We start from the raw sequence: 25,100 nt of genomic DNA, 5'->3' as shown, positions 1-25,100 counted from the left end.
CCTATTCAAATCTCTTAACCTGATAAAGAGGGTACTTATTATTGCCCCATGTACAACGAGGAAACTGAGGCACAGAGAAGTTAATGACTTGCAAAGCTCTGATAATAACTTGTATTTAATATCAAATTTCAGCTTCATCAAAGCCTTTGGAGACAGTTGTATCCGCCAGGATAAGTAGTTATGCTTCAGTAACACCCCCACAACCTCCTTGGTGGCTTATAGCAGTGAAGTCTTACTCCTTGTTCATGTGTGTTTCATATAAGGACTATTTATGCAAAATAACCCCCAAATGTGGAAGGATCCAATAAACCAAAAAAGAGGGACAAACCCAGTTCGTTGGTAAGGGGTGATTTATTTGGGGAACTTACAAAGGGAAGCATGGGGTCTTGGGTGGCAGCAGGACAGATCTATCTCCACACAGTTACTCCCTAATCCCAAGGCTTATCTAACATATGGAAAGGGAATACTTACTTTAGCAAGACAAGGGTTAAGACAACCCTCCAGAACAGGCAAGAATGCTGTTTGTGTCATAGCCTATAATTTGTGTGACAACATCAAGGTCGACATGTTCTTACACTAGGGACAGTAAGTAAAGTAGAAATCAGAAGGCATTCCCAGGACTGGGACTAATCAGAAGTCAACAAGGTGGATTACCATCCAAGATGGAGTCACCTTTGTCTCCACAATGTGACGTGCCTATTATAGATTAGCTGAGGCTCTGCTCCATGCCACCCTGATGCTAGAGCCTAAGCTGACAGTACAACCTGTGCTTGGAGCATTTGGTTATCAGGATGCAAGGAAAAAGGAGCAAACTTGGCAGCAGTAAAATGAAGTGGTTGCAAATATGGGCTGGACCTGGATTCAAATCCTGCCTCCATCCTCAACTAGCCCTGGGAGCTTGGGGGGATGACATAAATCCTCTATCTCAGTGCCCTTGTCTGTAAAACAGGGAGAGCAGTGCCTTCTTCATAGGGTGGTGGTGCCAGCTCAGTCAACTAGTAAAGCTCACAACATGTTGTTAATAAGTAACACCTATTATTATTTCATTTTGGCAATGGGCCATCTAGCTTTTGCTCATGAGCACATATATGGTTTACACTTTTTTTTTTTTTTTTGAGACAGAGTCTTGGTCTCTTGCCCAGGCTGGCACCATCACAGCTCACTGCAGCCTTGCCCTCCTGTGTTCAATTGATCCTCCTACCTTAGCCTCCTGAGTAGCTGGGTCTACAGGCGCTCACCACTATGCTTGGCTAGCTTTTGTATTTTCTGTAGAGATGGGGGTATCATTATGTTGCCCAGGCTGGTCTCAAACTTCTGAGTGCAAGTGATTCTCCCTCTTTAGCTTCCCTCTTTGAAATCCCAAAGTGATGGGATTTCAGGTGTGAACCACTGCACCCAGTCTGGCAATTCTTTTAGTGTTTTATGATAAAGCCTGATATGAGGTTTTGATTATAGGGACATAAACACAAGAAGAGGCCAGTAATTCTTTAACATTGTCACTATTGTTGTTCAATATGAATATATGCTCAGTTTATTCAGCTTATCTAGAAATGACTGGTTACAGAATTTTTTTTTGTAAGCTTTCTCAGCATCTAGGGTTACTGAATATTATCAAAGGTTTTTTTTAGTATCTATAGATATGGTTGCATATTGATATATTCGGAAAGGTCAAAAGATAAATTGTGTAATGTCCTAATATCAAACCATCCTTGCACTCCTGAACACACATCTCCAAGCTCCCAGAATAGGCTCCATTGCCTTTACCACACTGCCCTTTAAGAAGTGATGGGTGAAACTGAGCAAACAGGAAGGCAGATGCCCAGGGAAATTGAATAACAGTGGTTCAATTCATTCACCATCAGTTTACATGGGGCCAACTTCTATCTGTCCTGAAGACTTCAACCATGGTAGGAGAAATTTGGATTAAATGGACTGTGGCATCGCCTCTGCCTAAAACAGGGATATTCGCGTGCCACTACAGTCAGGCATGTCCCAAATACCAGTTTTCCTCCAAAAGTTGTTGTGTATGTATCCAAACACAGTCCTCTTACTCCCGCTCCGCATCCTGCTCCCAGACTCCATTTCCCAGCATTCCCCCGCAGTCAGAAGCCCTTAGGCGGGAGGAGCCTGAGCCTCAATGGTTTCTGGGAAATGTAGTCCAGTCTCGATGCCGAGTTTAAAGTACCGGGACTTACAGTTCCGAGACAGCGAGCGCGCAGGCGCGTTCCGGGGCCCGTCGGAGGAAGGGAAGGCCTGGCTGTCCAGCGAAATCCTGAACGCACGGACCTCGCGGACCCGACCGGAGCAGGTGGGTGCGGGCCGGGACAGACAGGCTAGGAGAAGCTCCGGGGGCGGGCCCGAGTTGGGTCTGGGTGGAAGCGGGGAGGGCGCTGTGGGTGACGCCCCGCCCCCTCTTGTCATTCCCTGAGTCCCACCTAGTATCAGCGCGGCTCAGACGGCTCAGCGCGCAGGAATTGGGCGCCTACTGTTTGCCAGGAGTCCGGCGGAGCTTGGGACTGCTGCGCTCTCCGAGGAAGGGGAACCTACCTTTCCTCACTTTGCAGCTGAAGAAACTGAGACTCGGGGAGACTCCGCAATTTCTTTCAGGCTGGTAGAGCTGCAACCCAGATTCTGACCCCAGAGCCCGAGAGCAGCACTGCACGGCACAGACTCGGTCTCGGCTCCCCTTATCTTGAGCATCTGTTCTTCTCTCTCTGGGTCTCCCATCTCTCTCTGATCTTCCCCTCACCCTCGCCGCCCCAGGTCCTGTCCCCCTTTCGCTGAATCTCTGTGCCCCGTCTCTCTGCCTCTCTGTCCCCGTCTCTGTGGGTCTCTGTCGCTCTCTCTCGGTCTCTGCGCCCTCCCACTCCCCAGCCCTCCTAGCGAATCTCTGTGTTTTCCAAAGACAAGGTCACTTTCTTACATAACCATAGCACCACGATCACAATGAGGAAATATTGATGTAATACTAATAGCTAATCTATAGACTTTATTCAACTTTTTGATGATTCTTCCAATAATGACTTTTTGTCTTTTTTTCTTTCTTTTCTTTTTTTTTTTTTTTTTTTTTTGGAGACAGGGTCTTGCTCTGTCACCCAGGCTGGAGTGCAGTGGTGCAATCATAGCTCACTGCAGCCTCGACCTCCTGGGCTCAAGCGATCCTCCCATTTCAGTCTTCTGAGTAGCCAGGATTACAAGCACATGCCACCATGCCCGGCTAATTTTTTAACTTTTTTTTTTGTAGAAACGAGATCTCACTATGTTGCCCGGGCTGGTCTCAAACTCCTGGGCTCAAGCGATCCTCCCACTTCAGCCTCCCAAAGTGCTGGGATTACAGCTGGCTGCAATAATGTCCTTAATGGCCACAGGAAATCCTAGGTCACACATTGCACGCATTGTTGGGCCTCCTTCAATCTGGAACCAGTTTTCAGTCTCCTCTTAGAAGTTCTGAAGATTACAGACCATGTAATTGCAGAATGTCCCTCAGTCTGGGTTTGTTTGGTGCTTCTTCATAATTAGATTTAGGTCACGCGCTTTTGGCAGGGATGCCCTAGGAGTGATGCTGTCTCCTCATCAGATTGGGGACCCTGGGCTCGGCTTGTCTCACCATATACCACATCAGCCTCACTCACATGGGTAAGGTGGCATCTGCCAAGTTTCTCCTCTCTAAAGTTTCCCTGGTCTGAGCGCGGTGGCTGACACCTATAATCCCAGCACTTTGGGAGGCCGAGCGGGGTGGATCACCTGAGGTCAGGAGTTCGAGACCAGCCTGGCCAATATGGTGAAACCCCATCTCTACTAAAAATACAAAAAAATTAGCCTAGTGTGATGGCGTGCACCTGTAATCCCAGCTACTCAGGAGGCTGAGGCAGGAGAATCGCTTGAAGCTGGGAGGTGGAGGTTGCAGTGAGCCGAGATCGCGCCACTGCACTCCAGCCTAGGTGACAGAGCGAGACTCCGTCTCGTATAATAATAACAATAATAATAATACAAAAATTAGCTGGGCATGGTGGCAGGTGCCTGTAACCCCAGCTACTCAGGAGGCTGAGGCCCGAGAATCACTTGAACCCAGGAGGTGGAAGTTTCAGTGAGCCAAGATCACCTCACTGCACTCCAGCCTGGGTGACAGAGCAAGACTGTGTCTCAAAAATAAAATAAGGCAGGGTGTGGTGGCTCATGCCTGTAATCCCAGCACTTTGGGAGGCCGAGGTGGGTGGATCACCTGAGGCCAGGAGTTCGAGACCAGCCTGGCCAACATGGTGAAACCTCATCTCTACTAAAAATGTAAACATTAGCCAGGCATGGTGGCGGGTGCTTGTAATCCCAGCTATTCAGGAGGCTGAGGCAAGAGAATTGCTTGATCCTGGGAGGCGGAGGTTGCAGTGAGCTAAGATGGTGCCACTGCACTCCAGCCTGGGCAACTGAGCAAGACTCCATCTAAAAAAAAAAATAGTATAAGAAAAAACATAGGGGTGACCCTGTGGCTAGACTTCTCTGATACTTTTTGTCTTCATGAACTTGAGCAAGTCTTGACCTCTTGTGCCTCAATGTCCTCATTTAGGGATCACCATAGTTCCTGTGTCTGAGAGCTGTTGTGTTGGGGAGGTGAGACAGCCTCATGGTTGCTGGCTGTTGTCACTGGTGTGGAATGGGCCTGTCCTCAGGTGGCCTGTCCTGGGTCTTTGCTTTGACTCTTAGGGGACTGTGGCCCCCCTTCTGTGACCAGGAGTCTTGGGGAAAGCGTCTGTCTGTCAGGGTCACGAATCACCCCTTTTCTGCTGTGGTCTCCTCCTCCAGCTCTTCAGGCCCTGGCCTGGACCCTTCTCCCAGAGGCACATGCCCAGGACCCAGCAATGGCCAGTGGGACCCTGATGGCCGAGGGCCAGGTGAGTCTGGGCTTCCTCTTCCCCAAGATGACTTTGTGGACTCCAGTGGGCCCTCTTCTCCCTGTTCTTGATCTCAAGATCTCCTGACTCTTCCAATACTGGGAAAGGGGGTATGAGGAGAGGGGAGCTGGGCAGTGCGGAAGAACGGGGGGCAGAGGCAGAATGATCTGAGCTGGGACCGCATCACGCAGTCTAAAAGTTTTTCATCTAGCCCGGCAGCCTTTCGGGTACCAGGCAGAGTGGGCACTGGATGGTTTTGATTCACCCCTGAGCCTCATCCCTGGAGTCAGGAATGGGGGTCAGGATCAGGGATGGGGTCTGGGATAGAATAGGACTTGCGAATATCTCCTGCACACAACGGCTTGACAGTTTTTTCTTTAAGTATTTCTTAGGACTGTCACTTAGAGCTGTGCAGGTTATGCACTGCACAAGGATGCCTCATCCCGGGCAGGACTCACATCTTACACCTCATACACTGGTGGCAGTTTTCAGACAGTGTGGTAAACTGTCATACACTAAATTAATTGGCATATTACAATGACTTCCCAATAGATGGCAGTAAAGAGTCACGTGAGAGGGCTCCTTGTTCTACTTTCTACCAAGGTGCCTATGGGCGAGTTTCTGCCCCCGTTGGATTCCCATAGGCCAGCTGGATTCAGGCATCCCAATTCTGCACAATCAGAATGTTCCAGCCCAGGGGGCTGTTGTGGGCTCTTGACCCCTGACACTTCTGCCCCCGAGTTCCAGAAGGACGTGCCCCTCCATGGAATGAAATTGGTCCTTGCAGGAATCAGTGACTTTCAAGGATGTGGCCGTGGACTTCACCCTGGAGGAGTGGGGCTGGCTGGAGCCTGGCCAGAGGGAGCTGTATCGAGACGTGATGCTAGAGAACTACCGGAACCTTCTCTCCCTGGGTGAGACCCCTCCTCCTGCCCTCCCCCTGGGGGAGGCCTGATGCCCCTGGAACCCTCTCTGATGCCCCCAGCATTCTCTCTGATGCCCCCGGCACCCTCTTCTCATTCATGTCCATCCCCTGCCATCTGGGGGCCTCTGTGCTCCTCTCACTGGTCCCTCATGCCTGGCCTCTCCCTTCCTCTCTTTCTGCCAGCTGATCCTGGAGTCCCAGCAACCAGGAAGGCCCAAGTCTCTTGGCCTGTCCTGTAAAATGTGGATCCCACACACTCTTCAGCCTGTGCCCCCAGCTTCTTTTTTTTTTTTTTGAGATGGAATCTCACTCTGTCACCTAGGCAGAAGGGCAGTAGCGCGATCTCAGCTCACTGCAACCTCCTCCTCCTGGGTTCAAGCAATTCTCCTGTCTCAGCCTCCCGAGTAGCTGGGATTACAGGTACGCACCACCATGCCGGCTAATTTTTGCATTTTTAGTAGAGACAGGGAGGCTGAGGCGGGAGGCTCACTTGAGGTCAGGAGTTTGAGACCAGCCTGACCAACATGGTGAAACCCTAGCTCTACTAAAAATACAAAAATTAGTGAGGCGTGGTGACGCACGCCTGTAATCCCAGCTACTGGGGAAGCTGAGGCACAAGAATCACTTGAACCCAGGAGGCAGAAGCTGCAGTGGACTGAAATTGCAGCACTACACTCCAGCCTGGGTGACAGAGTGAGACTCTGTCTCAAAAGACACCAGTCCCTGGATTTAGGACTTGCCCTAATCCAGTAGGATTTCATCTTAGCTAATTACATCAGCAAAGACCCCATTTCCAAATAAGGACACGTTCTGCTGTTCTGGATGGGCGTAATTTGTGGAACGTCATTCAGCCCGAGATAGGAGGAGAGAAATTAGCGATTCCATAGACAGCAGGGCTGATAGGAGGAGCCAAGGCCTTGCCTGTTGAGTGGAGGGGGCGGTGAGCTCAGGCGCCAGCAGAAGAGCAGGCCCGGGCCTGGAGCAGGGACGGTTTCCAAGATACCCAGAGCAGAGGCGGGATGTAGGATAGAGATATGGATTCGTTGCCTGGATTTATGGTGGAAGGTGGAAGGTGGAGCTTCTTACACCAATGGCTTCTTTGAGTGACAAGGGAGGGCCACAGCTGAAAAGAGAGGGTGAGGTGTAGGACAGAGCAGGAAGAAATGACAAAACGATCATTTTGGAGAGTGGGGAGAAAACATACTGTTGTCTGTTGCAAATTCTGGATCCAAGTTCCGAGTAAGCCCCTGGTGGAGGCCGGGGACGGTGGCTCACACCTGTAATCCCAGCACTTTGGGAGGCCCAAGAGGGCAGATCAGTTGAGGTCAGGAGTTTGAGACCAGCCTGGCCAACGTGGTGAAACCCCGTCTCTATTAAAATACGAAAAATTAGCCGGTTGTGGTGGTGCACACCTGTAGTCCCAGCTACTCGGGAGGCTGAGGCAGGGGAATCGCTTGAATCCAGGAGGCAGAGGTTGCAGTGAGCCGAAATCACGCCATTGCACTCCAGCCTGAGTGACAGAGACTCCAGACTCAAAAAAAAGGAAGGAAGGAAGGAAGGGAGGGAGGGAGGGAGGGAGGAGAAGAGAGAAGAGAGAGGAGAGGAGAGAAAATGAAGGGAGGAAGGATCTGGAAGGTATTTGAGGTCAACGGGGACATTCGTCCACCGTGTGCCTGGGACCAGCAGCCTCGAGGTCCTCTGGGTAGGAGGGAGCAGTGCACCCTCTGCCGTCCGTTCCCAGGCTGCTGAGACTTCGTGTCTAACTGCGGCCTCTTTGGCTCTCATTCCAGCTGTGTTGTCCTCTTCATTCCCTCAGCAGCGCCATCTCGACGCCCAGATAATCCTTGTCACCTCTCGGAGCCTCAGTTTCTACCCTTTTCAAATAGTTCCTGCTACTTGGGAGGCTGAAGCAGGAGAATCTTGAACCCGAGAGGTGGAGGTTGCAGGGGGCTGAGATCATGCCACTGCACTCCAGCCTGGACAACAGAGAGAGACAGTCTAAAAAAAAAAAAAAGCCTTAGCGGCAATGTCCTTAGGCTTCTTGGGCGCCAGCACCCAGGTCGGAGGCTGTTTGGTTCTAACCACGGCAGGGCTGTTACCTGCTGAGCTCAGTGCAGGCCGAGAGGGACAGGGCAGGTAGGAGTGCAGGCAGGGGAATGGTTACAGGGATGGGTAGTAAATGCCACGCTGGGGAGTGGAAGGTGAAGTCATGGGGGGCCATGCATGGTGAGGGGGGCCTCAGTATCAGAGGGTTAGCTGTCCTGGGTCCCTGCTCCTCTATCCTCTGGTTGCAGCAGTTAGAGACAGACCCCGTGGTTCACCCAGCCACCAAGCCAGGCTCTAGGGCACCCTCCTTATCCACAGAAGGATAGCTGGAGTCAAGAAGTGGAGAAAGGTCAGGCACGGTGGTTCATGCCTGTAATCCCTGCACTTGGGGAGGCTGAGGTGGGAGGATTGCTTGAGGTCAGGAGTTCGAGACCAGCCTGGGCAACATAGCAAGACCTTGTCTCTTCAATAAAACTAAAAATCAGCCAGATGTGGTGGCACGCACCTGTAGTCCCAGCCACTCGGGAGGCTGAGGTGGGAGGATGCCTTGAGCCCAGGAGGCCAAGCCTGCAGTGAGTGGTGACTGTGCAACTTCACTCCAGCCTGGGCAACAGAGCTGGAGTTGCCAGATCCTGTCTCAAAAGCTTCCATCTCAAGACTTCTCTTGAGTCTTGAGTCTTATTTTTTGAGACAGATCCTGTCTCAAAAAATAAAATTAAAAGAATAAGGTAAAGTATAGTGGAGAAAGTCCCTGGGAGGCTGGGAGGTGGGAGGGGGTGTCTGACACCGAGATGTGGAGACTGGTGTCATTATCGGAGATAAAGGCTGTGACCATAGGCCTGGGCACCTAAGGCAGAGGGAGGACGGGATCCTTGTAGGAGAGGAATCCCGGAGTCACCCTGGATTATAACTGTGTCCAGGTCTGCCTCCCCCTTCAGCCTGAGACCCCCTCAAGCACAGGGGAGTGTCCAGATCATTTCTGTATCTCCAGCAATGCCAGGGACTGGCACAGGAAGACCGGGAGGTCCTTGGGCATGTTTGTTTTTGTTTGTTTGTTTGTTTTTAGACAGAGTCTTGCTCTGTCACGCAGGCTAGAGTGCAGTGGCACAATCTTGGCTTACTGCAACCTCCGCCTCCTGGGTTCCAGCAATTCTCTGCCTCAGCTTCCCGAGTAGCTGGGATTACAGGCACCCGTCACCATGCCCGGCTAATTTTTGTATTTTTAGTAGAGACAGGGTTTCATCATCTTGGCCAGGCTGGTCTTGAACTCCTGACCTCATGATCCACCCGCCTCAGCCTCCCTAAGTGCTGGGATTACAGGCGTGAGCCACCGTGCCTGGCCGGGTATGATTGTTGAACCAAAATTCGTCTCCTCCTCACCCCTAGTCTAGTCACCTCTTGGCTCGCCTCCTCCAGGAAGTTTCCTTTGATTTCTCCACCCTCTGTGACTTCCTGCAGTGTTGTGTGTTTCTTCCATTCCTGCTCACACAACACTAGACTATGCCTCGGTTTCCTGCCTGAAGGGTGAAAATGAGCTAATACATTTAACCAGCTTAGAAACATGCCTGGCACGTAGTGTGCACTTAATAGACATTTGCTTTTTAGTATCACCCTAACTATTGTTGTAATTATCTCATGTTATAATCAGGGATGGTAGGTTTGTCTACAGTGATTCAAGACAGTCTCATCAAAATGAAAACGTTCAGGCCGGGTGCAGTGGCTCATGCCTGTAATCCCAGCACTTTGGGAGGCCAAGGTGGGCAGATCACCTGAGGTCAAGAGTTCAAGACCAGCCTGGCCAACATGGTGAAACCCCATTCCTACCAAAAATATAAAAAAGTAGCCGAGCATGGTAGCGGGCACCCGTAATCCCAGCTACTTGGAAGGCTGAGGCAGGAGAATGGCTTCAACCTAGGAGGCGGAGCTTGCAGTGAGCTGAGACCACACCGTTGTACTCCAGCCTGGGCAACAAGAATGAAACTCCGGGCTGGGCACGGTGGCTCACGCCTGTAATCCCAGCACTTTGGGAGGCCGAGGCGGGCAGATCACGAGGTCGGGAGATCAAGACCAGCCTGGCTAATATGGTGAAACCCCGTCTCTACTAAAAATGCAAAAAATTAGCCGGGTGAGGTGGCGGGCGCCTGTAGTCCCAGCTACTCGGGAGGCTGAGGCAGGAGAATGGCGTGAACCTGGGAGGCGGAGCTTACAGTGAGCTGAGATTGTGCCACTGTACTCCAGCCTGGGCGATTGAGCAAGACTCCGTCTCAAAAAACAAAAACAAAAACAAAAACAAGAATGAAACTCCATCTCAAAAAAAAAAAAAAAAAAAAAGGAAATGTTCAGGGTGGGTGGATCACTTGAGCCCAGAAATTCGAGATCAGCCTGGGTAACAGAGTGAGACCCCATCTCTACAAAAAATTTGAAAATTAGCCAGGCATGGTGGTATATGCCTGTAGTCCCAGCTATTCAGGAGGCTGAGATGGGAGGATCACTTGAGCCCAGGAGGCTGAGGCTGCAGTGAGCCATGATTGTGCCACCACACTCCAGCCTGGGCAACAGAGCGAGACCCTGTCTCAAAAAAAAAAAAAAAATGCGGGCCGGGCGCGGTGGCTCAAGCCTGTAATCCCAGCACTTTGGGAGGCCGAGACGGGCGGATCACAAAGTCAGGAGTTCGAGACCATCCTGGCTAACACAGTGAAACCCTGTCTCTACTAAAAAATACAAAAAAAAAGCTAGCCGGGCGAGGTGGCTGGTGCCTGTAGTCCCAGCTACTTGGGAGGCTGAGGCAGGAGAATGGTGTAAACCCGGGAGGCGGAGCTTGCAGTGAGCTGAGATCCGGCCACTGCACTCCAGCCCGGGCGACAGAGCGAGACTCCGTCTCAAAAAAAAAAAAAAAAAAAAAGCGTATGTTTTTAACTTATGTATTTAGAAGTCTTGAGATGGAAACTTTGGGCATCAGTGAATCTAAAACAGAGTTGTCCATCAGAAATAAGAAACCCACTTAGGTAATTTTACATTTTTTGGTGGTCACGTTAAAAAAAAAAGGAAATGATATTAATTTTAATGATACATTTTATTCCCTCAAGCTATCTAAAATCGTATCATCCTGACACACTGAAACCATAATCGATTAACAAATGATTGAGAGATTTTACAGTTTTTTTCTTTAGTAAGTCTTCGAAACACAGAAGACAATGTTTTTTACGCTGTCACAGTGCAGTTAACTCGAACAGCACAGACCTGGAGCCTTAAACAGCCTTGTCAGAGCCCAGCCTCTCTGCAGTGTGCTAAGCACGCAACAAATAAGTCGGCTCAGCCTCTCTGCAGGGTGCTAAGCACTCAAAAAATAAGTCTTTCATTGGCCATTTGTGCTTCTAACCATTAGGCACTCGACGCGTGCACCTTCCCCGTAGACCTCCCTGTGATCCTGGCACCCACAGCCAACTCATGTATCTTTCCCCAGGGGCAGGGCTGCCTGGGTCCAAACCCGACGTGATCTCCCGTCTGGAGCAAGGGGAAGAGCCGAGGCCGGAGGAGAGAGAGGCCTGGCGAGTTACCTGTCCAGGTGGGTGCTGATATCCAGCAGGTGTAAGCCCTCTTCCAACCCCATCTCTCATGGTCAGTGAAGTTCAGTCAGGGGTGAGGCAGTGGAACACATGGGTGATCATCATGGGCTCTAGAGTCGGGTTGTGTGGTTCAAATCCCAGCTGCTTGCTTCCTGGCTGTGTGGCCTTGGGCAAGTCACTTAGCCTCTCTGTGCTTTGATTTTTTTCGTCTGTGAAAAGGGGGTGACATGAGTATCTAGGGTTGGGAGGAATAAATGAAACTTTGAACATCTAAATAAGAATAAAGCAAGAATGAAAATCCCCCATAATTCTCATGTCTCCCAAAAATTAACTTTTGACATTTTAATAGAATTCCTTCAAGTATGTTCTTTCCTTCTTCATAGATAGATAGATTTTTTTTTTTTTTTTTTTTTTTTTTGAGATGGAGTCTCACTCTGTCGCCCAGGCTGGAGTGCAGTGGCGCTATTTCGGCTCACTGCAAGCTCCGCCTCCCGGGTTCAAGCAATTCTCCTGCTTCAGCCTCCCAAGTAGCTGGGATTATGGGCGCCTGCCACCATACCTGGCCAATTTTTGTATTTTTAGTAGAGGCAGAATTTCACCATGTTGGCCAGGCTGGTCTCGAACTCCTGACCTTGTGATCCACCCGCCTCGGCCTCCCAAAGTGCTGGGATTACAGGCATGAGCCGCTGCGCCCGGCCTAGCATAATATTTTTTTTTTTTTTTTTTTTTTTTTGAGGTGGAGTCTCGCTCTGTCGCCCGGACTGGAGTGCAGTGGCCGGATCTCAGCTCACTGCAAGCTCCGCCTCCCGGGTTTACGCCATTCTCCTGCCTCAGCCTCCCGAGTAGCTGGGACTACAGGCGCCCGCCACCTCGCCCGGCTAGTTTTTGTATTTTTAGTAGAGACGGGGTTTCACTGTGTTAGCCAGGATGGTCTCGATCTCCTGACCTCGTGATCCGCCCGTCTTGGCCTCCCAAAGTGCTGGGATTACAGGCTTGAGCCACCGCGCCCGGCCCATAATATTTTTAAGAGTCATTCACATTGCATTATGTATGAGAGCTTCATTCCTGTTTATGGCTGAATAATATTTTATTGTATGAATGTGCCACAACTGGTTTATTCATTAGTTGGTGAACATTGAGTTATTTCTTCTTTTTGGCTATTATGAATCATACTTCTATGAACATTCATGCACAAGTTTTTGTGTGAATGCATGCTTTCATTTCTTTCAGGTAGATACCTAGGAGTGGAATTGTTGAATCATAGGGTAATTCTATGTTTAACCTTTTGAGAAACTGCCAGACCATTTTTCCAAAGTGGCTGTACCATGTTACATTCCCACCAGCAGTGTGTGAGGGCTCTGATTTCTCCACATCCTCACCAATGCTTGTTGTTATCTGTCTTTTTTATTATATAACTAGTGAGTGTGAAGTGGAAGCTCGTGATGTTCATTCTGTTTTCCTTGATGTCTAATGATGTTGAGTCTCTTTTCATGTACTTACTGGCCACTCATGTATCTTTAAAGAAATGGCTATTGAGAACTTTGCCTTTTTTTTTTCGAGACCGAGTCTGGCTGTCGCCCAGGCTGGAGTGCAGTGGCCGGATCTCAGCTCACTGCAAGCTCCGCCTCCCGGGTTCCCGCCATTCTCCCGCCTCAGCCTCCGGAGTAGCTGGGACTACAAGCGCCACCACCTCGCCCGGCTAGTTTTTTGTATTTTTTAGTAGAGACGGGGTTTCACCGTGTTAGCCAGGATGGTCTCCATCTCCTGACCTCGTGATCCGCCCGTCTCGGCCTCCCAAAGTGCTGGGATAACTTTGCCCTTTTTTAATTGAGTTTTTAAAAATATTGAGTTGTGGCCGGGTGTGATAGCTCACGCCTGTAATCCCAGGACTTTGGGAGACTGAGGCGGGCAGATCATGAGGTCAAGAGATTGAGACCATCCTGGCCAACATGGTGAAACGCTGTTTCTACTAAAAATACAAAAATTAGCTGGGTGTGGTGGCGGGTGCCTGTAATCCCAGCTCCTCGGGAGGCTGAGGCAGGAGAATCGCTTGAACTCGGGAGGTGGAGGTTGCAGTGAGCCGGGATCGTGCCACTGCACTCCAGTCTGGGGTACAGAGTGAGACTCTGTCTCAAAAAAAATATATATATATATGTGTGTGTGTGTGTGTGTGTGTGTGTGTGTGGTGTGTATATATATAGACAGAAAGAGTTGTAAGTATGCTTTATATATTCTAGAAACAAGTTCCTTATCAGACATATGATTAGAAAAAATTTTCTCCCATTCTATTAGTTGTATTTTTACTTCTTGTTAGTGTCTTTGAAGCACAAAGGTTTACATTTTTTAATTATTATTATTTTTGAGACAGGGTCTCACTCTGTCACCCAGGCTGGAGTGCAGTGGTGCAGTCATGGCTCACCGCGGCCTCAACCTCTAGGGCTTCGATGATCCTCCCACCTCAGCCTCCCAAGTAGCTGGGACCACAGGCATGTGCCATCACTACCTAATTCTTGTATTTTTGGTAGAGACAGTGTTCAGCCATGTTACCCAGGCTGTTCTTGAACTCCTGAGCTCAAGTGATCCACCCACCTGGGCCTCCCAAAGTGCCGGGATTACGGGTGTGAGCCAATGTGCCTGGCCTAGGTTTTAATTTTGACAGTGTCCAGTTTATCTATTTTGCTTGTGTTGCTTTGTGATTTTGACATCATATCTAAGATACCATTGCCTAATCCAATGATAAGAGGATAATTTCAGGAATCTCACATAGCATTTAGTTGTCATGTCTCTGCTTTGGGGGTCCCACAACCAGCCACTGGTTTGGGGTGATTTTCTGGAAGGAGTCACATAACTTGGCAAGTTGTATTGACGGTTTACAGCAAAGTTTGTAACACAGGAACAGTAGGAACTAACAAAGGCAAGAGAGGTCATACGCAGGTTTCCAGCCCTCCCTTTCCCTGTGCGGGTCACACGGATGTACTTTTTTCTACCAATGCAAAACCACAGACATATGTATGAGGTGTCTCCACCCGGGGAAGCTCACTTACAGTCCAGAGTTCTTGAAGAGAGTTGGTCACGTACGCACATACCTGCTACACGACCAGCCATGGTGAGGACCCCAATCCAGGTACCAGGTACCCATCATGCATCTTCCTATTTACAGTCAACCATGCTGACAACCTACTACATCTTGACCCGTGGTCTTGAGCATATGGAAGAACATCTGACCCAGCACCTTTGTAAACATCCCTGGACTTTAGTTCCCAGAGATTGGCCAAGGGTCATTGCCATGTCTGCAGAGACAAACAAAGACTGAGTGAGATGGGCTGGGCACAGTGGCTCATGTCTGTAATCCTAGCACTTTGGGAGGCCGAGGGAGGCAGATGACTTGAGGTCAGGAGTTCGAGACCAACCTGGCCAGCATGGTGAAACCTCATCTCTACTAAAAATACAACAACAACCAAAAAGACATTTTCCAGGTGTGGTGGCACATGCCTGTAGTCCCAGCTACCTGGGAGGCTGAGGCAGGATAATGGCTTGAACCTGGGAGATGGAGGTTGCAGTGAGCCGAGATCATGCCATTGCCCTCCAGTCTGGGCGACAGAGTGAGACTCTGTCTCAAAAAAAAAAAAAAAAACTGAGTGAGATGGACCTTCTGTTCACTCTTTTCTTGCACATTCCTACAAATATAGTGTGAGAAGGTCTGTACCATGCTCCCTTGGCAGCACTGGATATCTTTAATATTTTCCAATCTAAAATGGGTAAAATAGCATCCTAATGATTTGATTTTTTTTAACTATTGCTGATGTTCAGCATCTAAACATGTATTTATCAGCCTTTTATTTTTCTTCTGTGAATTGTCTACTCATATTCTCGCCTCTCTATTTTCTTAGATTTTTTCTATCATTTTTCTTATTGATTTGTAAAAAAATAACTCTATAGCATGGCTACTCAACTCTGTGTACATAAACTGTTTGCAACTTGGTTGTCTTCATTTTTCGAGTGTATTGAGACTATCCTTCCATGTCAGAACATGAATCAATCTACGTACACCATGCTTTCAAAATAGCAATATCAGCTGGGCACGGTGGCTCACGCCTGTAATCCCAGCACTTTGAGAGGCCGAGGTGGGCAGATCACGAGGTCAGGAGTTCGAGACCAGCTTGGCCAATATGGTGAAACCCCGTCTCTACTAAAAATACAAAAAATTAGGCAGGCATGGTGGCGGACACCTGTGGTCCCAGCAACTCGGGAGGCTGAGGCAGGAGAATTGCTTGAACCTGGGAGGTGGAGACGGTGCCACTGCACTCCAGCCTGGGCAACAGAGAGAGACTCTCCACCACCCCCAAAAAAAGAAACAAACAAAATAGCAACATCAAGTTTGAAACCTTGTTTTTTTTTTTTAGGTTTACACTGCCACTTCCAAGTAATCAGCTTGCTTTGTCCTGGGACAGATGGTGTTGGTATTTTCCATTTCTTTCAGACTTGGAGACGAGCTCTGTGACTATTCAAGAGACACCTCGAAAAAAGAGCATTTCTGAAGATTCGGCTTCCCCAGTAGAGGGACCTTCAAGGGCTGTGCTTGCAGATGCCCAGGCGGGGAAACCCTTGGCATGTCACTATCCATTGGAGGACCCAAGAAAGCAGGAGAGGCATCTGATGTGTTTATTTGCTACTTCCAAGGGAGACACCTCATGGGAGAGAGGCCTTGGGGGTAACGAGCTTGAGAGAAGCCTCTGGCAGGCCTCTGCCCTCATCAGGAAGCAACGAGTGCCCCGTGGAGACAGGCCCCGGAAGTGGGGCAGGCCCTGGAAGAGCTTGAAACGCCAAAGGACCTTCGTGGAGAAGAAACCATTTAACTGCATGGAATGCGGGAAAGCCTTCATTTACCATTCGGACTATATTCTCCATCAGCGAATTCACACCGGGGAGAAGCCCTACAAGTGCCATGACTGCGGGAAGGCGTTCAGCAACAGCTCGTATTTCATTCAGCACCACATCATCCACACAGGCGAGAAGCCCTATGCCTGCCACGCGTGTGGCAAGACCTTCACTCAGAGCTCTTCGCTTACCGAGCATCAGAGGATTCACACCGGAGAGAAGCCCTACAAATGCAAGGACTGTGGGAAGGCCTTCACACAGAGCTCATCCCTCATCAAACACCAGCGGTGCCACACCGGGGAGAAGCCCTACAAATGCGGCCAGTGTGGGAAGTTCTACTCGCAGGTCTCCCACCTCACCCGCCACCAGAAAATCCACACAGGGGAGAAGCCCTACCAATGCAGAGAGTGTGGCAAGGCCTTCTGTCACACCTCCTCCCTGACCCAACACCAGACCATCCACACCGGGGAGAAACCCTACAAATGTAACGAGTGTGGGAAAACGTTCAGCCACAGCTCGTCCCTGACTCAGCACCAGCGAGTCCACACTGGAGAAAAACCCTATGAGTGCACTGAGTGTGGCAAAGCCTTTAGCCACAGCTCGTCCCTGGCTCAGCACCAGCGAATTCACACCGGCGAGAAGCCCTACGCCTGTCACGAGTGCGGGAAGGCTTACACGCAGATTTCCCACCTCATGAGGCACCAGAGCACTCACGTGGGGGAAAAGCCCTACGTATGCAATGAATGTGGGAAGGCTTTCAGCCACACCTCATCCTTCACTCAGCACCAGACCATCCACACCGGTGAGAAGCCCTACAAATGTACCGAGTGTGGGAAAACCTTCAGCCAGAACTCCTCCCTCACACGCCACCAGAGGATTCACACAGGGGAGAAACCCTACGAATGTAAAGTGTGTGGGAAAGCCTATACCCAGATCTCCCACCTCATTCAACACCAGAGGATTCACACTGGAGAGAGGCCCTACGAGTGCAGTGACTGTGGGAAAGCCTTCAGCCGGAGCACGCACCTCATTGAGCACCAGAAGATCCACACTGGCGAGAAGCCCTATAAGTGTAAGGAGTGCGGGAAAACCTTCAGTCACAACTCCTCCCTCACTCAACATCAGAGGATTCACACCGGCGAGAAGCCCTACGCCTGCAAGGAATGTGGGAAGGCCTTCAACCAGAGTATCCACTTAATCCAACACCAAAGGATTCACACTGGAGAGAAGCCTTACAAGTGTAGCGACTGTGGGAGAACCTACACCCAGATCTCACACCTTCTCCAACATCAGAAGGTCCACAATGGCAGCAAACGCTACGCATGTGAGGAGTGTGGAGAGGGTTTCAGCTGGAGTTCACACCTGACTGAACACCGGAGGCTTCACACTGGCCAGGATGCCTATATCTGTGATGATTTTGAGAAAGCCTTTGTTTGGGGCACACAGCTGGCCGATCATCAGAGAACTCATGCTGATGAGACAACCTGAGTGTGTAATGAGCCGGCTGTCCTGCTGTTGGGTTCCATCCCACCTTCATCAACACTAGGAACCCTAGGAAAAATGTTGCCTTCAGGAACAGATGGATCCAGGCGCATAAACGGCCTTTCGGCAATCTGCTCTTCATCAACACTAGGAACTCCCCAGAGAAGGATGCTGGTGCCGTATGTTGAGATGGTTTGTTCCTTTGTTCCCTAGAGGGAAGGTGGCACAGTTTTTCACTAACTGGGACAGGTTCTGATCATTCTGGGGGCTTCCCTTGCATATTTCCTCCATGCTGCCATGTCCCTAGGTCATGGTATAGTTAGGGGGTGGTCCAAAAGGGAAGCCATTTCGTCTGGGACCTTCACCAACAACAGCTCTCTCCAAGCTTTTTTTTCTGAGACAGAGTCTCACTCTGTTGCCCAGGCTGGAGTGCAGTGGTGCAATCTTGGCTCACTGCAACCTCTGCCTCCCAGGTTTACGCCATTCTCCTGCCTCAGCCTCCCGAGTAGCTGGGACTACAGGTGCCCACCAACACACCTGGCTAATTTTTTGTATTTTTAGTAGAGACGGGGTTTCACCGTGTTAGCCAGGATGGTCACGAACTCCTGACCTTGTGATCCGCCCGCCTCAGCCTCCCAAAGTGCTGGGATTACAGGCGTGAGCCACTGCGCCCGGCCTCTCCAAGCTTTTTAAACTGATTCATCCTTCCTTAAATTGGAGCCTGAATATTCAGTGGGGGAAGACAGCTGTAAAGATTAACCCTTTAAAGTAACATTTTTAGTTTCCTTTAAAACTTTAAGGTACAAATATCAGAATCTGCAGTTGGCTTAATAAATGTTTCATATAAATATGGATATAAATATAAATATGTTTCACATATTTATAGACATTTTTAATGTCCTATTGTTTCTGTTTATTATGTTTCGGGGATCTACGCTTTACAAAGCTATTGTTCTTTTTATTTATTTATTTATTTATTTATTTATTTATTTATTTATTTATTTATTTATTTTGAGACAGAATCTTGCTCTGTTACCAGGCTGGAGTGCAGTGGCGTGATCTCAGCTCACTGCAGTCTCCACCTCCAGGGTTCAAGCGATTCTCCTACATTAGCCTCCCAAGAAGCTGGGATTACAGGCATCTGCCACCACTCCCAGCTAATTTTTGTATTTTTGGTAGAGGTGGGGTTTCACCACGTTGGTCAGGCTGGTCTCAAACACCTGGCCTCATGTGATCCTCCTCTGTCAGCCTCTGAAAGTGTTGGGGTTACAGGTGTGAGCTCCCGTGCCTGGCCTACAAAGTGATTGTTCTATTAAGCGTCATGTTCTTAAGCATCACTATTCATGACCAAGGAGAGATTTTTTATTATTACTTTTTTGAGATGGAGTCTCGCTCTGTCGCCCAGACTGGAGTGCAGTGGCACGGTCTTGGCTCACTGCAGGCCCCACCTCCCAAGGGGAGACTTTTAATCATATTTTTAAAACATAGTTTTATTTCTAATTTAATAATTATATATATGTGTGTGTGTGTGTGTGTGTGTGTGTATATATATATATATATTTTTTTTTTTTTTTGAGACGGAGTCTCGCTCTTTCTTCCAGGCTGGAATGCAATGGCAAATTCTCGGCTCACTGCAACCTCTGCCTCCCAGGTTCAAGCAATTCTTCTCCCTCAGTCTCCCAAGTAGATGGGACTACAGGTGTGCGCCACCATGCCCGGCTAATTTTTGTATTTTTAGTAGAGATGGGGTTTCACCATATTGGCCAAGCTGGTCTCGAACTCCTGACCTCATGATCCGCCCACCTCAGTCTCCCAAAGTGCTGGGATTTACAGGCGTGAGCCACCGTGCCCAGCCATATATTTTTATAACAGAAAAAATTTTAGTGAAATACCATACGCTTATCATTAAGGATAATTTGGAAAGTGTAAAGAAGTATGAAATAAAAGACAAATTCCCTGTAATTCTGCAGCTCAGAGAGACTCGCCAGTCATTCTTGGGTGTGTTTCTTTATGTTTTTTGTTTTTTGAGATGGAGTCTCACTGTCGCCCAGGTTGGAGTGCAGTGGCATGATCTCTACTGCAACCTGTGCCACCCAGGTTCAAGTGATTCTCCTGCCTCAGCCTCCCAAGTAGCTGGGATTATAGGCACCTGCCACCACACCCAGCTAATTTTTGTACGTTTAATAGAGATAGGGTTTCACCATCCTGGCCAGGCTGGTCTGGAACTCCTGCGTGATCCACCCGCCTCGGCCTCCCAAAGTGTTGGGATTACAGGTGACAGCCATTGTACCCATCCTCTTTATGGTTTTTTAAATCTATATCCCATATCCATAGGTTTAGTTGTCAGAAATTTTGGGTCAAAAACATAAAAGCCATCACGGACAATTTGGCCATCCTTAGAAGTCATATTGTTTTTATTTTTTATATTTCCTTTCAAATCTTTTAAACAAATATAAGTTTATTTCATTGTAATCACCATGTAGATACCATTTTTGCCATCATTATACCATGAGCATTGTCACTATCCCATACACTTTTATCATTACTGAGGATAATGATATGCCATTGAGAAGGTGTAATTTACAAATCCATTCTCCATTTAGATTGTTCTTTAAGCTTTTGACTGATGGGTTGTTCACCAGTTATCCCAATTACAAATAATGTTATAATGAACATGTCCGTGCTCACCTCCTCTCTCTCTTTGGGGTGATTATTCCTCAAAGTAAAATTCCCACAAAGGCAATGATGGGAACCAAGGCTCCAGCCATTTTCCTGATTCCCCACACATGTTGCCATATTGCTGTCCAAAGGGCTGAACTTGACCTACCTGCCGCGGCTGGGCATGCGGACCATGGATGCAATACGTTTTTATAGCAACGAGTGTCAGCTATTTAACATATCATTTAGTCACCTTTAATGACCTGATGTTTTGCCATTTCACGTAGCTTATGCATATTCAGTCAACATATTATCCAGTCCCTTGTTGGACATTTCAGTTGTTTCTAGCTTTTGACTATTTATTTATTTATTTAGAGAAGGAGTTTTGCTCTGTTGCCCAGGCTGTTGTTTCTAGCTTTTGACTATTTATTTATTTATTTATTTAGAGAGGGAGTTTCGCTCTGTTGCCCAGGCTGGAGTGCAGTGGCGCGATCTCGGCTCACTGCAACCTGCGCCTCCCGGGTTCACGCTATTCTCCCGCCCCAGCCTCCTGAGTAGCTGGGACTACAGGCACCTGCCACCACGCCCGGCTAATTTTTGTATTTTTAGTAGAGACAGGGTTTCACCGTGTTAACCGGGATGGTCTCGATCTGCTGACCTCGTGATCTGCCCACCTCGGCTTCCCAAAGTGCTGGGATTACAGGCGTGAGCCACCGCGCCCGGCCACTTTTGACTCATATATATATAGTATGGAACATGCCTTTTATGAAAGGGATGAGTGCCTACCCATTTCCCAGGTGAAATCCTGGCAGTGAGGTCATGGGGCCATAGGGAGAGGATTTCTGTGACCTCGAGTATGTTGCCAATGGGTTGCCAGAACTTCTGTATCAGCTGGAACTTCTGTGAATATATGGGGCTGTGTCTCACTAGCCGTCTTCTGTGCTATTATCGTATATTAAAGTCATTGCCCAGGTATTTCTCCTAATCTTTTGTGGCTTTTTTAATGATTGAAGTAATATTCATTGTGAATAATTCAGATGATACAAAAATGAAGAAATCTTTAGTGCCCCGTAAATCTTTGTTCCAGGCTGAGTGTGATGGCTCATGCCTGTCATCCCAGCACTTTGGGAGGCCGAGGCGTGTGGATCACCTGAGGTTAGGAGATTGAGACCATCCTGATTAACATGGTGAAACTCTGTCTCTACTAAAACTAAAAATAAAAAATTAGCTAGGTGTGGTGGTGCATGCCTGTAATCTCAGCTACTTGGGAGGCTGAGATAGGAGAATTGCTTGAACCTGGGAGACAGGGGTTGCAGTGAGCTGAGATTGTGCCATTGCACTCCAGCCTGGGCAACGAGCAAAATCTATTTCAAAAAAAAAAAAACCCTTCATTCCAAAGACTCCTACTTTTTCTATAAATATGAAATCTCCCTTTCTGTTTTTATGAAACTGATTTTATATGTATGTATGTTCACATATGTATGGTATATATGGCATAACCACATGCAAACATAATTTTAAGAAGTTGCTTTTCTCACTTGATATAATGGGGATACTTTCCCATGATAATGCAAAATATATACATACTGTACATATTACACAAAAATATATATATACATAGGTATCTTCATTTTTCACAGCTGCCTAATATTTCATGCTAGGGTTTCTTTAATTTGTGTAAGCAATCCCTATTGATGGATATTTAAGTTGTTTTCATTTTCTTTTCCATCATTGGATATTTATTATTTCACTTATGTACAAAACGAATTCCTACAAGTGTACTTGTGGGATCACAGAACACCTGTATTTAAATTTTTCATAGTTATTACTAAGTAGTCTTCCAAAAAGGGTGAAACAATTTGCATAACTCCTGGAAGTGTATATGAGTGACTATTTCTCTGTTCCTTTACTTCCTTCTCAAATACTTGGTATTAGTCATTTTTTAAAGCAATTTTAATCTGATAGGTAAAAATGTCCTTTTGGTTGTGAGATTCTCTTTTTATGCATTAATTGATGTTCTGTATTCTGTGAATTGCCTATTTATGTATTTTGCCCATTTTTAATTGAGAAGCCTTTTTGTATTGATTTAGAATGACAAGTCCTTATATATTATGCATATTAACACTTTGGTGTGTAAGTGACTAATATTTTCTCCCAGTTTCTCTTCAATTTTGTTTACATTTGTCATACAGAGTTTTTAATTTTTAGATTTAAATTTAAATTTTTAAGGCCGGGCGCGGTGGCTCAAGCCTGTAATCCCAGCACTTTGGGAGGCCGAGACAGGCGGATCACGAGGTCAGGAGATCGAGAGCATCCTGGCTAACACAGTGAAACCTCGTCTCTACTAAAAATACAAAAAACTAGCTAGGCGAGGTGGTGGGCGCCTGTAGTCCCAGCTACTCGGGAGGCTGAGACAGGAGAATGGCGTAAACCCAGGAGGCGGAGCTTGCAGTGAGCTGAGATCCGGCCACTGCACTCCAGCCTGGGCGAGAGAGTGAGACTCCGTCTCAAAAAAATAAATAAAATAAGTACATTAATTAATTAATTAATTAATTAATTTAAATTTTTAAATCTCTGTATTTTCTTTTATAGTTCTTGGATCTACTATCATGATATCAAAGGCTTTCCTCACCCCCAAGATTATGAAAAAAAAGTTCTGCTATATTTTAATCTAGTACTTTTATGATTTTTTTCACAATGAAAACTTTGATCCATCTGGATTATTATTTTTTTTTTGAGATGGAGTCTTGCTCTGTTGCCCAGGCTGGAGTGCAGTGGCGGCTCACTGCAAGCTCCACCTTCTGGGTTCATGCCATTCTTCTGCCTCAGCCTCCCTAGTAGCTGAGATTACAGGTGTCTGCCATCACGCCCGGCTAATTTTTTGTATTTTTAGTAGGGACGGGGTTTCACCATGTTAGCCAGGATGGTCTTGATTTCCTGACCTCGTGATCTCCTGACCTCGTGATCTCCTGGCCTCGTGATCTACCCCCCTCAGCCTCCCAAAGTGCTGGGATTACAGGTGTGAATCACGGTGCCCAGCCCTCGATCCATCTGGATTTTTAAATAATTTCTGGTAGAGATTCATTTCCAGCCAAGAGTATTCTGCTTGCTTAAGGAAGAAAGGGAATTTATTAGCCTGTGTAATTGAACAGTTTTGCCTTCAGGAACAGATAGATCTAGGTGCTTAAGTGACATGTCAGTAATCTGGTCACTCCTCTTAGTTTAGCTTCTTTTTTGGTTAGGTTCATTTTCTGGCAGGTTCTCCCCCCATGGTGGCAAGGTGGCCACCAGCAGCTCCAGGCTTATCTCCTATCACCTTAGAAACCTAAACAGAAAGAAGGTAGGTTTTTCCTATCTCTCTCTCCCATTCAGTGAATCTCTCAACTCTTCCTTCAAATGTTGAACTTGACCACCTCTCACACAGCTCAAACAAGAACGATAATTTACTGGCTTGAGTAGCTAAAAGCATGAAAAGCAAGACACTCAAGAAACTAAAAGAAAACCCCAACTCAAAGTGTCACAGACACCAGGAAGAAGAAATACACATTTAGGGCAGATTCCAGCTGCAATTCATAGTATTCCTCTACATTTCTCTTGAGGTTGATATTATTTATGTTATTTCACACTATGTTCTCAAAGAATTCTGTTTCTTGATCCCACAGTCCCTCCTTCATTCCCATCTCAGCCCCTGCCTGTTTACTTCACAGCACTTTTTTTTTTTTTTTTGAGATGGAGTCTCATTCTATGACCCAGGCTGGAGTGCAGTGGTGTGACCTCGGCTCGGTTACAACCTCTGCCTCCCACGTTCAAGTGATTCCCCTGCCTCAGCCTCCTGAGTAACTGGGATTACAGGCACCGGCCACCACGCCTGGCTAATTTTTGTATTTTTAGTAGAGGTGGGGTTTCACCATGTTGGCCAGGCTGGTCTCGAACTCCTGGCCTCAAGTGATCCACCCACCTCGGCCTCCCAAAGTGCTGGGATTGCAGGTGTGAGCCATCACACCTGGCCTACTTCACAGCACTTATAATTTCCAATCATACGTCTCGTGGTTACTTCCTGCCCCCCTGTATATCTTTCCCCGCTGTATCCCTAGTGTCTGGAGCACTGCCCAGTATACAGTAGGTTCTCAGCAGTCACCCACTGACTGACTGATTTACTTCCTCAAAGGCTGAAGACATTCCTCTCCCTACCAGCAGGGTAGGAGAATGGCGGTTTCCGCACACCCTCGTTAAGACTTAATTTTGGCCAGATCTCTAGATATACTATATTTTCCCTTCTTTTCCAGGCAACCTCCTGCTCATCCCTCAAAGCCTTATTCAAAGGTCGCCTCCTGGGCCAGGAGTGCTGGCTCTCACGCCTGTAATCCCAGCACTTGAGGAGGCCAAGGCGGGTGGATCACCTGAGGTCAGGAGTTGGTGACCAGCCTGGGCAACATGGTGAAACCCTGTCTCTGCTGTTGGAATGAAGTTTTTGGTGTTGCAAAAAAAAAAAAAAAGAAAGAAAGAAAGAAAGAATGCGGGAACAAATGATGTTTCAGCAAGGCAAGCTTTACTTTTTGCAGAAAGGGTGCTACTCAATAGCTGTCCAGCCATGAGACCCCACCGAACAAAGGAGACAGAGTTATTTATAACCTGAGGCATCCACCCTACTGTTGTGTC

The 25,100-nt window shown here is 47.8% G+C and overlaps 1 protein-coding gene across 1 annotated transcript; it reads left to right on the top strand.

The window, feature by feature from the left end:
* The first annotated feature begins 2,213 nt into the window (after positions 1–2,213).
* Positions 2,214–18,270, top strand: LOC104667275 (zinc finger protein 883). The gene is made up of 5 exons (XM_030941899.1): positions 2,214–2,308; positions 4,798–4,886; positions 5,674–5,800; positions 11,321–11,422; positions 15,904–18,270. Exons 2-5 carry the CDS (start codon positions 4,854–4,856, stop codon positions 17,787–17,789), a joined length of 2,148 nt encoding a protein of 715 aa, XP_030797759.1. The 5' UTR covers positions 2,214–2,308; positions 4,798–4,853; the 3' UTR covers positions 17,790–18,270.
* The last annotated feature ends 6,830 nt before the right edge of the window (positions 18,271–25,100 follow it).

This window comes from Rhinopithecus roxellana, chromosome 12, assembly GCF_007565055.1.
Source record: "Rhinopithecus roxellana isolate Shanxi Qingling chromosome 12, ASM756505v1, whole genome shotgun sequence".
In the NCBI taxonomy this organism is placed as follows: Eukaryota; Metazoa; Chordata; class Mammalia; order Primates; family Cercopithecidae; genus Rhinopithecus; species Rhinopithecus roxellana.
Note: the sequence above shows the minus strand (reverse complement) of the source record. Positions and strands in the feature narration are given on the sequence as shown.

What these genes read in the sequence shown, in the direction of transcription:
- LOC104667275 (XM_030941899.1), top strand. Translation starts at nt 4,854, where the DNA reads ATGGCCAGTGGGACCCTGATGGCCGAGGGCCAG. An exon ending in CCCTGATGGCCGAGGGCCAG is followed by an intron (nt 4,887 to 5,673) that starts GTGAGTCTGGGC and finishes TGGTCCTTGCAG; the next exon opens with GAATCAGTGACTTTCAAGGA. An exon ending in CTGGCGAGTTACCTGTCCAG is followed by an intron (nt 11,423 to 15,903) that starts GTGGGTGCTGAT and finishes CATTTCTTTCAG; the next exon opens with ACTTGGAGACGAGCTCTGTG.